The 13,533-nt window shown below is 33.7% G+C and overlaps 1 protein-coding gene across 4 annotated transcripts in view; it reads right to left on the bottom strand.

Moving 5' to 3' along the window:
• Positions 1–13,533, bottom strand: part of strbp (spermatid perinuclear RNA binding protein) — a 231,765-nt gene that overhangs the window by 22,203 nt on the left and 196,029 nt on the right. For all 4 annotated transcript variants that reach the window (XM_051931765.1, XM_028809210.2, XM_051931766.1 and 1 more), the window contains exons 10-15: positions 13,171–13,268; positions 9,147–9,252; positions 8,732–8,815; positions 6,117–6,325; positions 2,531–2,689; positions 1,300–1,434 (exon numbers count right to left, since the gene is read on the bottom strand). In XM_051931765.1, coding sequence (XP_051787725.1) covers positions 1,300–1,434; positions 2,531–2,689; positions 6,117–6,325; positions 8,732–8,815; positions 9,147–9,252; positions 13,171–13,268 — 791 coding nt within the window. The remainder of the gene's footprint in view (positions 1–1,299; positions 1,435–2,530; positions 2,690–6,116; positions 6,326–8,731; positions 8,816–9,146; positions 9,253–13,170; positions 13,269–13,533) is intronic.

Here is a 13,533-nt window from a genome sequence, read left to right as displayed (position 1 = left end):
AAAGATCAACATGCGTTGTTGAGCTTATTTAGTGCAGCAGGAACAACGCACATTGATCTTTTTTCTTCTATCTAACAGGATAGTTAGTTATTAAATCTGGCCTATTTGCTAATTAAATGGCTACTACGGAAGAGTGCTAGGTTTTATAACACTAGCCCAGTCCTTCCATTACATACTTGTAAAGAGGCAGCATAGACAACTATTCAGTGTTACTACTTGTTACAGATACTTAATAGTTGCAGTATAATCCCTTAGAAAAGGTGACAACTCTGTTAGATTGTCTTTACAATAAACACACATCCTGACAGTCACCTGCTAAACACAGCTATGCAAATTGTGTGCATTGTATTCCTCCATGCATTTAATGGAAAGCAGAAAATCATACTAAAAATCTAGGAAGGGGCTGTTAAACCATAACAACCATTGATCAGTGGGTTCAATATGCAGCGTGACCTTAAAGCTCATTGCAAATTTACCTGAAAACGGATGTTCTTCAAAATTATTCAACACAAAAAACAACACTCCTCAATTATGTTCAAAAGAACCCCGGGACCAAGCCCAAGGATCTCAAGAGCTCCCTTGCTACAGCTGCAATACTTTAACAATATGACACAAAGCAGACGTATTCAACATAGGAGAACAACCAGGACTAAACAACAGTTAAAAACTGTTGCATGCATTAATTTTGCTGAGGTCTATTCTTATTAATTATAAATCTATAGATTTTTTAAGGCATGTTCTCTAACAGTACTAGCATAAATCTGCCCTATACAAAAATATGTTCAAAATTAAAAAGTGTTAGGAAGACAATCCCCCTTTTAATAATTTTAATGAAATACTCATGTAAAATCTACTAGCATTTACACATCTGAACACACTGCTGTCTACTGCTTTAATACCAAGACATTACTTGACATCAGCTTCAAGAATATAAAAGGCCAATTCCATATTAAAAAATCAAGACTTTCATACTTTTTAATATAAAATATACAATTTTAAAACAGATTCTAACATATAAGCAGCGTTTTAAGTTTTAACATCACAGTGTTTGTACATTTAAACAAAACAAAGGAAGATGAACTAAATGAATTAGAGAAAATCAGTACTGCCAAATAAAAGAAATTGATAAGAGATACTATTTGTTTTATTGCCTATTAAACTGAGGGAACAAACAATCCCATTATATGTTTTAGCTGGATATTCCTAATACTGCATGCAGTAGCAGTGGACATGTTTACTGATTATAACAATAAAAATACAGATTTCCAAAAGATTTTAATTGGTAACAATAATGCATACCTCCATTACAAAGCGCTTATCATGACTTCCACCAGTTTCTGATATAAGCTCATATTTTAGGCCTCTTCTTTTCTCATTCAACTCCATAACTGGGTTCTTACCACTAGCAGTTAGAATAGGACCCTGAGTTCGAACCTGTTAATTATTGGATATAAAGAAATAAAATGTAGGGATTAAAAAATGAAATAAAATAAAATGCCTTGATTGAAACTGTGACCAACCCTTACTAATAATTGTTTATCCACTCATGATTAACCTTTACTTTATACAGCATCTTTCACAATCAAAACTACCTAATCAAAGGTTACGGACTTGTTATAATGTTGTAAACTATAGATTTTCACTTTCTCTCTTTTTTAAATAAAAAAAGAATATTTTCTCCACCAACAAAGTCATTTACACCTTTAAAATAATCTTTGTGTGTCTGCAGAAAAAAAACAGCACTTCACCTCATCAGAGTAAGAATCAAAATGTTCGCTTGCAAAATTACTTGTATAAGGAAGGCTATATTAAGACATTTTTTTTCCTAATGTTTATCCATATTGTGCAGTTTTTTTATCACTTAGTTGTGTCAAAATGTTTATTTTTTATTTATAACATGATAGCCTTTTAATGGACCCCTGCACTGCATCACTGACTGAACTTGCCTGCTCCAATTTAGGGTGGCAGGAAGTGACAGCATACTCTAGGAAAACTAAGAGCAAAACAGAAACCAAAAATAAATCGGGTCCCAGTATATTGCATGGCACACTCATATGTAGAACAACTTCAAATTGCTAGTTAAAATAACCAGAAAGTGTTTGAAATGATGCATAAAATAAGCATTCATGCAATTACGGTGAGAAACTGTCCATAATTGGGATAAGAATGACAAGTGATTCAGGTAAACTAGCAGAATTCCTATTTGGCAAGATGTGTAATTTGCTACTCTTAAAAAATGTTTACTTACTTATGTAAATACACATTAAAATAAATTATGGCACATATTAAATGATAATATCTACCATAAATTTTAAGTTAATTTTAAGCTACTGCAAGACATTCAGGGAATTCAGCATCATAACTCCTCAAAATTTAAAAACATGGGGATATAAAATATACGTTATATCTTAAAATATCTTAAAGGCAATATAGAATTCAGAACAATATTAATTTAATAATTTGCATCATGTTAACAAGTATGAGATTTTGAAAGCTGTGATTCTGTTTAAATGACTTGAGAGTACTGTACCTCCAGTGTGTTAGAGCTGTCTGTGGTAGAGCTGGCAGAATTATTGCTTAAATTTGTAGACAATGTTTCATTTTTCCCCTCACTATCTGATTTTTCATCTGCACTCATTGAATCCATATCGGTATCAAAACCAGTAGGGTAACCCATTGCCTGTAAAACCTATAAAGCAAAAAGTACAATTAAAGGAGAGGAGAATAATGGGTATGATAAATATGTATAGCTTTGGTAAGAGAATAAAGTTCAAATCTGGTATACATTTGTGGCTTGGAATTCATTCAAACAAACCACACATTTTTTTTTAACTATAATGCAGCAAGTCTTGGATCATTGCTGAGCTCATGACAATTTTACACCGTCTAAGCTTGAGTCATTGAAACTGAAAACCTGCATTATTAAATACAGCATTGTAATGTATTTACAAGTACTAATACAAGTAAGTGCAAAATAGCCAACAGTACAAATGTCTTACTTGTATAAAGGTTATGCAAAAGCTTCTAATTTTGAAAAATTCATATTGGCTTCTTGTATATTTGTTGTATTCATGTATAATGTTGTATTTATTGTCTTTTTTGGTCTGGTGGAGGGTACAAGTTGAGGAAAATTGGGCAGTTTCTGTTTAACAAAATTTCTAATTTGAAGATAGTGAAAGAAATGTGTAGCTGGGAGGTTGAATTTGGAACGTAATTGTTCAAAAGATGCATATATGTTGTCTATATAAAGATCTCTGAGCATTTTAATCCAGGTATTAAAAACGATATGTTTGCGAGGGTTGAAAGAGGTGGTTCTCTTGCAGAGGTGCCACGAATAAAAGATTTTCCATCTTAAAATGCTTTCTAAGTTGGTTTCATATTCTAAGTGAGTAAAGCACTATTGGGTTATTAGTATATTTGCGATAACTTGCTTTTATTGGAGCGCAGAGCAGGGAGTATAAAGAAGTACTACAGGATTTTACTTCTATTGCGAACCAAGCCTGTGTATGTTCATTTTTTTGTGTCCAGGTTTTTATGGCTTGTATGTTTGCTGCCCAGTAATAAAACTGAAAATTAGGTAAAGCCATGCCACCTTCTGCCTGAGGTCTTTGTAGGGTCACTCTTCGGATACGTGGGTGTTTTGAGTTCCAAATGAATGAGGTTATTGTTGAATCTAATTGCTTAAAAAACAATTTATTGATATATATTGGAATGTTTTGAAATAAAAAAAGAAGTTTAGGAAGGATACTCATCTTAACAACGTTAATTCTTCCGGCTAGAGTGAGATGAAGGGTTGAACATCTATGCAAGTCTTGCTTAATTTTTTCCATACAGACGGCAACATTTTGTTGATAAAGAGCTTTATGTTTACTTGTGATATTTACCCCTAGGTATTTAAACTGATCTGCTATGGTAAAAGGTAGGGTGTCCAATGTGATATTATATGCTTGTGAATTCACTGGAAAGAGTATACTTTTATTCAGATTAATTCTAAGACCAGATATCTTTTGAAATTCTGTGAGTGCTGTTAAAACTGCAGGCACAGTGTTTTCTGGGTCTGATACATATATATAAAACCATATCATCTGCATATAGAGAAATTTTCTGTTCCAGTCCTTCTCTGACAATCCCCTTTATCTGATAGGAATTTCGACAGTGAACCACCAGTGGATCAATAGCGATTGCAAACAGCAGTGGTGACAAGGGACATCCTTGTCTGGTACCACGTTCTAGCTTAAAGTAGTCTGAACAAATGTTGTTAATACAAACTGAAGCTTCTGGATTGGTATACAGTATTGGATTGCTGTCCTGTTATTTCAACGTGTAATAATTTCCGTTTGTTAGCGCTAATGCAATCTTTACTATCAGTTTTTTGAGACTTTCAAATTTTAGTACTTTCATAATTTCTAACCTGCTCTGCATGTGTATCGAGCCAACGTTTTTGAATTTCTTTATGACGTTCTACTTTGTCTCTTATTTCCGACCTAGCTTGGACCGGAGAGCGTAGGAACTCTGTCTGACAATCACATTCATATGAATGAGAAGTGATTGAATCGTGGGCATGGTTGTAAATGTTTGAGATGATGGGTGGCATTGTCAAAATCTCTTGGCAAAAAGTCTCGTCTCACGGGACCCAAAATTATCTCTCGCGGGCAGTTGAAATTACCTCTGAGAAAGTCTCGTCCCAGGATTTCCTTTTATAATAGTGAGATTTAGAAATCAGAGGGCACTTTAAAAATCTTACTGGTTTATTTGGCCAATAAATTATTTCCACAGACCCCTTCAAATAACACTTAATAAATATATGCAAAAATACTAAATCAAAATATGAAAATAATATCTGAAACCACTAATTATATCAAAACATACAAGAAAAAATTGAAGTGCCTACACAGGTAAACATTAACTTATGTTACAAATGAGTAAGCTGACAAAATTAACAATGATGGATGATCAAAATACAAGACTGCAAAGTTGATCAATGAAAGAGTTTGGCAAAAATCCATCCATCCATTTTCTAACCAGCTTATTAGATCAGATTAATAGTAACTTGGATTCACTAGGCCCACAGATAGCCTCGCAAGTCAAAAATGTAAGCGTTGACTCTGAATTGAACTTTTGTTTTTTTTAAAAACGTTACTCAAACTGCATTTTTTCATTAATGTAATACTGATCTTTACTATCATTCACAGATGCTGAAAAAATGGTACAAGTGTTTATTACTCAACTAGCTTGTTTTTCTCTGAATTGTAGAATTGATTTTAAGGTTCATTTATTAGTTTATATGGTTTATACAGTATTTATTGGAGATTATCTAACCATATATCAGCCAAGATACTTTGTTTTAGCTGAGCTTCTTTTTAGCAATTTTTTTTAAATTTGGAAACAAAGCATTTTAACAGAGAGAGAGAGAGAGAGAGATCCCATTCTAAAATAGTTTATAGTATATGATATATAGTATAAAACAGTTTTGTGTATATGATAAAACAAAGTAAAAATGAAAATGTTGAGCATATGCTGGGCATGTTTACTTTAGAATTACATTAATGGGTTCATACTAAATTATGAAAAATACTGAACAGATCATTGCAAACAGAACCTGAATTGTTCCAATTTGCCATAATATAGAACATGTCTTGTATTACTCTAACTATTGAAGTTAAGGCGTTAGATGTCATTTCTAAGTTTAAGGCTATCCAAGAGATATAAAAGTTAACTTCAGATGGAATTATGTGTGAAACACCTTATGATTTAATTATGCATAATAGCTGCTATATAAATAAAATATATTATTATTATCCAGTTCTGAGAAGTGGAAAGCCAGTGTTTAACAAAGCAGCTTTGGAGCAAGGTAAGAATGAACCCTGAATCAGGAGCAAGACAATCACGGAGCACACCCATGCACACACCCACATTCCCTTACACCAGGCCAATTTACAGTCACCAATTAACTTAACATGTCTTTGGGATGTGAATTTAGCACGGGAGGCTCCAAAAAGACACTGGGATGGGATTCAACCAAAGCCACTTGAACCCAAGAGGTAGCAGCACAAAAACCAACTGTGACTCTCAGTATCCCAGAAATTATTTTATGCTTCAGTTAGTATGATTTTTACCTTCACTGCTACATGAAGCTTTGCCGTTTTTTTCGATGGTCCTGAGGCTTCGTAGATTGTTCCTTCTACATCTACAGACATAGTAAAGACAGGTGCATGTACAGGACCAGACTGTGATAACAACTTGTACTGGAGTCCAGGACGAATTTGGTTTAGTCTCATCAAAGCATTCATTGGCTGGTTGGCATCTAATGTTTTGCTGTCAAGAACTGTAGTAACAAAAATAATTTGATCATTTTGAAACATTTAATACATTATATTTATAGTTAATCCATCCATCCATCCATCCTCTTCCGCTTATCCGAGGTCGGGTCGCGGGGGCAGCAGCTTGAGCAGAGATGCCCAGACTTCCCTCTCCCCGGCCACTTCTTCTAGCTCTTCCGGGAGAATCCCGAGGCGTTCCCAGGCCAGCCGGGAGACATAGTCCCCTCCAGCATGTCCTGGGTCTTCCCCGGGGCCTCCTCCTGGTTGGACGTGCCCGGAACACCTCACCAGGGAGGCGTCCAGGAGGCATCCTGATCAGATGCCCGAGCCACCTCATCTGACTCCTCTCGATGCGGAGGAGCAGCGGCTCTATTTATAGTTAACATCTTTCAAATTTAAAAAGAAAACTTTGGATTACTACAAATACAATATAAACAGTCACCCACACAGTGGGGGTAAGGCATGCTGCTGAGGATATACAAAGAACAAATCTGTATCAGTCCTGTTGAGAAATTAGACTGAGGGTTTAAATTAGTAAAACACAGTTTGCGACAGTAAAACATGATGATACTGTGCTGTACATTTCATGTAGCACCATATCTAAAAATAATTTATTGGCACTGGGTATATTGCTCAAAGACAATCCTTGATTTTCTGGTACAAACAAGAGTTGTTCTTCTGATCTAAAGCATTTCAGTGGGAAGTCATTAATTGGAATAAGCTGTGATCAAAAATTTGAAAGATTCTGTGCCAGATTGAAAAGAAATATCCTTTATCACAATGTATTATATTACTAGCTCTAAATAATATATTTTGTTTTAGAAGGCCAAGGGCTAGTTTTGATTAAAATGGATTTAATTGTAAAAAGAAAATGTTTAAAACATTTACAATCGAAGCAACTGAATGTTGAATGTTAAAAGCTAGTATCCATGGCAACAGAGTATTTAATGCTAAAGGTTCTCCAACACAATTTTGACAGTGGCAGTTATACTTCAGACTTCTTTAAACCATTAGGTAAATTGATGGTTGAGATGGTGGTAATGGTTTTGCAGTTTTCAGTTTGCTGTACATACAAAGTGTAGTGAGTTGTACCAATGGTGAGAGAGCAAACCCATTTCCTGATAGTTTTGCATCATTAATGCTGAACAACTGCTATTTTCCTCTTAAGGAGAAAGCAACATTTCAGTAATGCATGTGCACTAGGGTCACATGATTAACAGAAAATTGTCAAAAAAAGTAGCTAGTTATAAATGAGCTGCAAACGAAAATCATCCATTCCCGATCGCCAGCATTTCACAAAAGTGCTTCATTTTACATCTTGCTTTAAAAACAGCACTCACTTTTCACTGAAGCATAAACATAACTAATACAACATAACCACTCACTTTAAATACAGAACACTTTTACAAAAAAATACTTGTTAACTATTAACGGAAAACTCCAATGGCAAATTTCAGGCTAAAAGAAGAACAGTAACAGCACAAATAGAATAGATGAGAGGAAAAGGATAAAAAATGTGTTGTGTTTACAATGGAAATGACTAAAGAGATGTGTTGTGTACAGGAATGAAAAAAAGACAAATTTCACATTTAGGAAGAAGAATCTAGTTGTTATGAAACAACCAATCACCTATTATTTAGAAACCCAGTTGTGATGCATAGCAAGGCCTTTATATAACTGTTTTCAGATTAGTTAAGAAAGGTACTTCAGTATGTTACTAGTATAGACTGCTAGTGAGAATTACAACCTAAGATACTTTAAATTTGAAGGAGCTGTCCTAGCATTTTTAAATAAAAGATCAGTGGGTGTATGTATTGAACATAATTTAGTACTGTTTTATACAACTGTACTGTTAAGCTGATAGTGGCAAAGTGTTAACAAATGGTATTATCTTTAACAAGACACCTCAGATACCAAAATAATAAATTGTTTTTTTAGTAACTTAACAAAACTATCCAAGTTCAAGGACATAAATTCATTCATAAAATGCTCTTGCACCTGAACAGAGGGTTACATACATAAATTGTGTACAAATATTTAACTCCTATTCATTGCCTTATACAACGTAATTTGAAGATTCTTCCACAGAACTTTATGTCACAAAACTTCTATATTTTACTACTTGTCTGCAACATTTTGTGTTCACATTATGTATTTTTGATATTGTGGATAATATTTTGCCACTTGAAGCACTTCTGTATTCTACTCATAAGCCTTGAATCATAATTATGAAAACCATTTAAATGTTATATTTTTTTATTAAAAAATAACTTTTTCTATTGAAATAGAATACTAAAATCAATTTGCAGCATTGGATTAACAAAAAAGACCCAATGGTATGAAGAACTTTGCATGTCAGATAACTGTCATTAAGAATATGAGCTGGGATTTATTTCTAGTGACCAACTTACTTTTCCTTAAGTTTCGTTTCATTTTTTTAATCAGATCCTTGTCATCCCCTGTTCCATCTTCATATGGTCTCTTAAGTGATATACCTGTAATACAAATAAAAGAGGGATACACTTTGGCTTTATACTAAATATTAAAAGCTGAATTGTTAAGTTACTTTTGCTACAAAATGGTCATATAATAAAAATGTTTCTTCTATTCGCTATTGTGCATTTACTGCCAATGCATAAACCAAGTTCACAGCACAGTGTGAATGTCAGTACATGGTGTTTTCCTAGCCACTCATAAAAGAACAGGCTTGCACATTCAACAGTTTAAAAACAGTTTAAAGTTATTTCTTAGCAAGATAGAAAAATTACATCAGTAAAGGGATGGGAAGCAAATTCAAAATGAAATAAGATATAAATATATACATACCTTCTTTGTCTATCCAGGTAAATTTCTGAGTAGGCTTATTTGATGGCAGAGGGTCCATTTCTAAAACTTTATAAATTTGGCCAAATGCTAGGAGCCTTAATGCATGCTAAAAAAAAAATAACACAAATGCATTAAAGGTAATTTTTTTTTAATTTACTTGCTACCAATATTAAATTCAGCGTAGCAACAAATCAAATAGTATTGCACTGTTCACATCTACTGAAAATAAAATAGATTGTGATTCCCCACAAAGCTCTAAAAACCTATACTGTAGTTTGCAGTTTATTCATTATCTGTTTGAAAGACTTGATCAAATATTTTTAAATATACTGAAACAGATGCCAGCTAAAAAGAGACAGATAAAATTTTAATGAGTTCTTCAAAGAACAGAGTTATTTTTCACATTACAAAACAATATATACTGCAGTTAATTATCAAGAGATTTAGAAGTTGAAGAAAATGTGATTAAGCCCTTTCATGCCCATTTAACAAATTAGAAATGTTTGCTATGCTAAAGATTACTGTTCTTTTCTATATTTGCATGCTTTTAGAATTAACTATTTTTATTTAGGAATTAAAAATACTAAAGTAGGCAATTTCTTCAGCTGCCATGGATAGGAGACCGACTGGCTTTGAGGACTGTATATCCACCTATAACACTTGCATACAATTTTGCCTTTCAAGCACACATTGGATATGCACTAATTGCCAATCAAAACCTATGATCAGTACTGAACCTGCTAAGGGTTGAGCTCTCTCTTTACCTAGAGGAAGAGGACAAAAATGTTGAGCATACTGTTCAATGATGACATACTAATGAGTGATGAGTTAATTTTGCTTGTGTGTGATTTTGATGAGGTTGGTGGAGTACTCCACTACTCGGTACTCAGTACAAGAGTACAAGTCTTGAGGTTTGGAGAATGGTGATAGCAAATCAATTACTTTAATGTCTAGCTTGGCAATCAAGTTATTCTAGATTCAGTAGATATGTTTACTGTACAGCATGTAGTTGCTGACTAACAGAAGTGGTGTGGTCGAGCAAGTAGGGATTATAAAAGTCAAGGTCACTGCTACACATCCAACACCATCGTAAGTCTTCTATGTTTGCTCATTGGAGCCCTATTTAAGAAGTTCGGTTGCTTTAAGAACAGACCTTGTACACAAATTCTGCTGTTAAGCTAATAATCCTATTGTTTACTAAGCAGCAATTTCAAATTCTTTTTTAGCTTTCTTTTTCTAAGTGAAAATGTGAGCTGATGTACTTAAAACAATGCTTGCTCACCATCCAAACTCAGCCAAGCAGTGTCCGTTTTAATTAAAGGACAAAATAAAATGGTCTGAATTCATTAAAGTAGCTTTTCTTGTCATTTGTCTAATTGCACAGGCAAATTTTCCAGTTTCTTTTTTCTTAGTTTATTTTTCCACTTTCTTTGATATAAAGGCTAATAACATTCTAATTTTCTCTCTCTCTCTCTGTAAAGTCTGCTTTGCTGCTCTCTATTTATAGGAAGTTTGAGCCAAAAAAAAAGAAAAAGAAAAAAGACACCTGTGTTACCTGAATTACTATAATACTGACCTTAAAGGAGCACTACAACTAAATTACCATAAAATTTTGAAAAGCAGGGTCAGATTTTTTTTGTGATCGGCCAATTTACCAATTACTGATCAAGTATGCTGTAGTGAAAATTGGAAGATTTAGATCAGCAGCAGATGGAATGGAGTATCACTATATTCAGTAAAAAAATGAATATGCAAAATGAATGAATATCACTTTAAAAATTTGGAACAGTGTTCAGCTAACTGTGAAAACTGAGATCTTCTGTTTACAAGTACTGTAAAGGAAATTATGCTTGAAGTGATATCTTACAATTTAAAGAAGTTTTGTTAATCAAAATACATTAAAGAGATCTAGTAAATATGTGGTTGCATGGATGGAACAATTACCCAGTCTCCTCACTGGTGCTCATTTATAAACAACTTTAAGCTCTCTAGTACTGCCATTTATCTTGATCTTTCACACTCATTTTGTTTAACAAACATCATTTTCTAAGCTTGTTAAATTTTTGTTTATACTTTTCTGTGAAAAACTGTTATCCAGATGTTCATGTAATTACTGATGTTTATACTGTATATAAATGAATGCAACAGGTAAAAATATTGCAGATTTGGCAGTTAGCAGCATTCAGTTCAACTACTGCATTAAACGTCTTTAAGGACATGGAACAATATGGTAAAATTAGGAATCTATGCAAAACAGTCATCCTTCAAAATGATGATTTGGATGAGTAGAACTCAAGAAAAGAAAAAATTAAAACACATATTGTAACTCAAAAAGAATGATCATCTTTCACAGTAATGAAGATGACCTGTGCCAAACTAATATAGATTTTTACTATACTAGCAACTTACTGGGACAGTTGACAAAAGCAAAGCATATGACTTACTGTAATTTACATGAACATTCAAAAAGTCTTTGACACAGTCTCGCACCGAAGACTGACTTGGAAAATAGAAACTATTTGCATTAGACATAACCTACAAATCTGGATCTCAGGTTGGTTAACCAGCAATATGAGTGCAGTCAAGAATAGAATGCTCCACAAGGAGTTAGAGGATCAGTGGAATCTCTCAGGGGTCTGTCCTTGGAGATTTTTATAATTTATATTAATGATAAATTCTCCCATGATCCTGTGTTCGGATTCAGCGGGTTGTAAAATGGATGGATGGATGGATGATAAATTCTAGTGTTGTTCGTAAACATGAGAAATTCACATATGATGCTAAAATTTACGGGACAGCAGATACTGAAGAGGCAGCAAAAAAAATTAAAAAGACTTGAACAATATTAGGAACTTGGTAAACACTTGGAAAATGCAATTTAATGTAGAAAAGTGCAAAATGCTACATGTGAACAAAAGAATTGTAAATTATAAATACAAGATGTGAGACACTGTTCTATAGGAAGCAACCTCTGAAAAAGGATTTAGCGGTTTGTGCTGACAGAAAGTTCTTATCATCTAAGCAAATGTATAGATCCAATTAAAAAGGCAAATTAAATGTTATATCTTTAAAACTTAACATTATACTATATTATGCACTAGTGAATCTGCACCTGGAGTACTATTCTGGTCAACATGCTACAAAAAAGACATAGGAGCACTTGAAGCTGTGAAGGGGGGTGCAAACATAGCTTTGATGGACGTAGAGAATTAAACCTACTGTATTTATTTTCAAACAGAGGAAACTGCACTGGGAACTAATGCAAAATTCTCAATGGCATTACTAAAGTTGATCCAGCCAAATTCTTACTATTAAATAGTGAATTACATAGAAAAGGACACCAGTTGGATTAAGGGGATTTGCATTCCAGACTGAAGCCAGGAAGCACTCCTTTAATCAAAGAGATGTAGGAATCTGGAACAAACTACAGAGTCATGTTTCTGAAGCAGAAACCATGATAATCATTAAAAATTATCTGTATGAGATACTGGGACAGCTTAGCTATTAGCTAAGTAAGCGAGCTAGATGGACTGAATGGTCTCTCCTTGTTTGTTGAATTTCTTAGTCATGCAAGTGAGACTAGTAAAACAATAGATATGTTGTGAAAAAACTACAAAATTTTATTTACTGTTTGACAAAGGACATATGAAAAGAAATGTTTTGTTTAATGACATAAAACCGAGATATCTGTCTTAAATGTGCAGCAGTAAGTGTATCACAAACACTGTGAAGCCTGTTGGCGGCAGCAGCATGCTAAGGGGATACATCTATGCATCAGACCCAGAAGACAAACTAAACTGTGGAGAGTAAACATGTAATGAAGCTCCTTCAATAACCATTACAAGTAAGATGCTACTTAATTTCTTCCAACAAACACATCTTTGCTTCTGCTGATGTATAATAAAACATGGCAAACTCATTCCAGAACTGAATGTATGCTTTTAATTAAAGTATTGTCGGCAACACCTGGCCTCGCAATATCAAATCATTCTTTTCATATCTGTTGCAGATTACTTCAACATACCTGTGCACTGAATGTAATATCCTCTGCTTGCTGGACTGTCAAACTGCAAAGTGTGTTCGTTAGTTCTTTTTCACATGGATCATGTAGCCCTGGACCACCTATTTTAGGAGGAAAGAAAATGAAATAGGTATGTACTGTGAATAACAACTTTTAACACAGTCCCTACATGAACAGAATGTTAGTTCTTTATACTCAATAAAGAAATTCAATCTGCTATAATTTCCTTGATAATGAAAAATATGTAATTTAAACCAAATTCACTATCAGAAGAATAACATTTCTCACATCTAAGCAATACTACAAATTGTCTGTTAAACTGTACTCTCCAAATGCATACAATAATGGATTTTTGTGTGGGCAAAA

The sequence above is a fragment of the Erpetoichthys calabaricus genome, chromosome 9, assembly GCF_900747795.2.
Source record: "Erpetoichthys calabaricus chromosome 9, fErpCal1.3, whole genome shotgun sequence".
NCBI classification, from domain to species: domain Eukaryota; kingdom Metazoa; phylum Chordata; class Cladistia; order Polypteriformes; family Polypteridae; genus Erpetoichthys; species Erpetoichthys calabaricus.
This window is presented reverse-complemented; position numbering and strand designations above follow the sequence as displayed.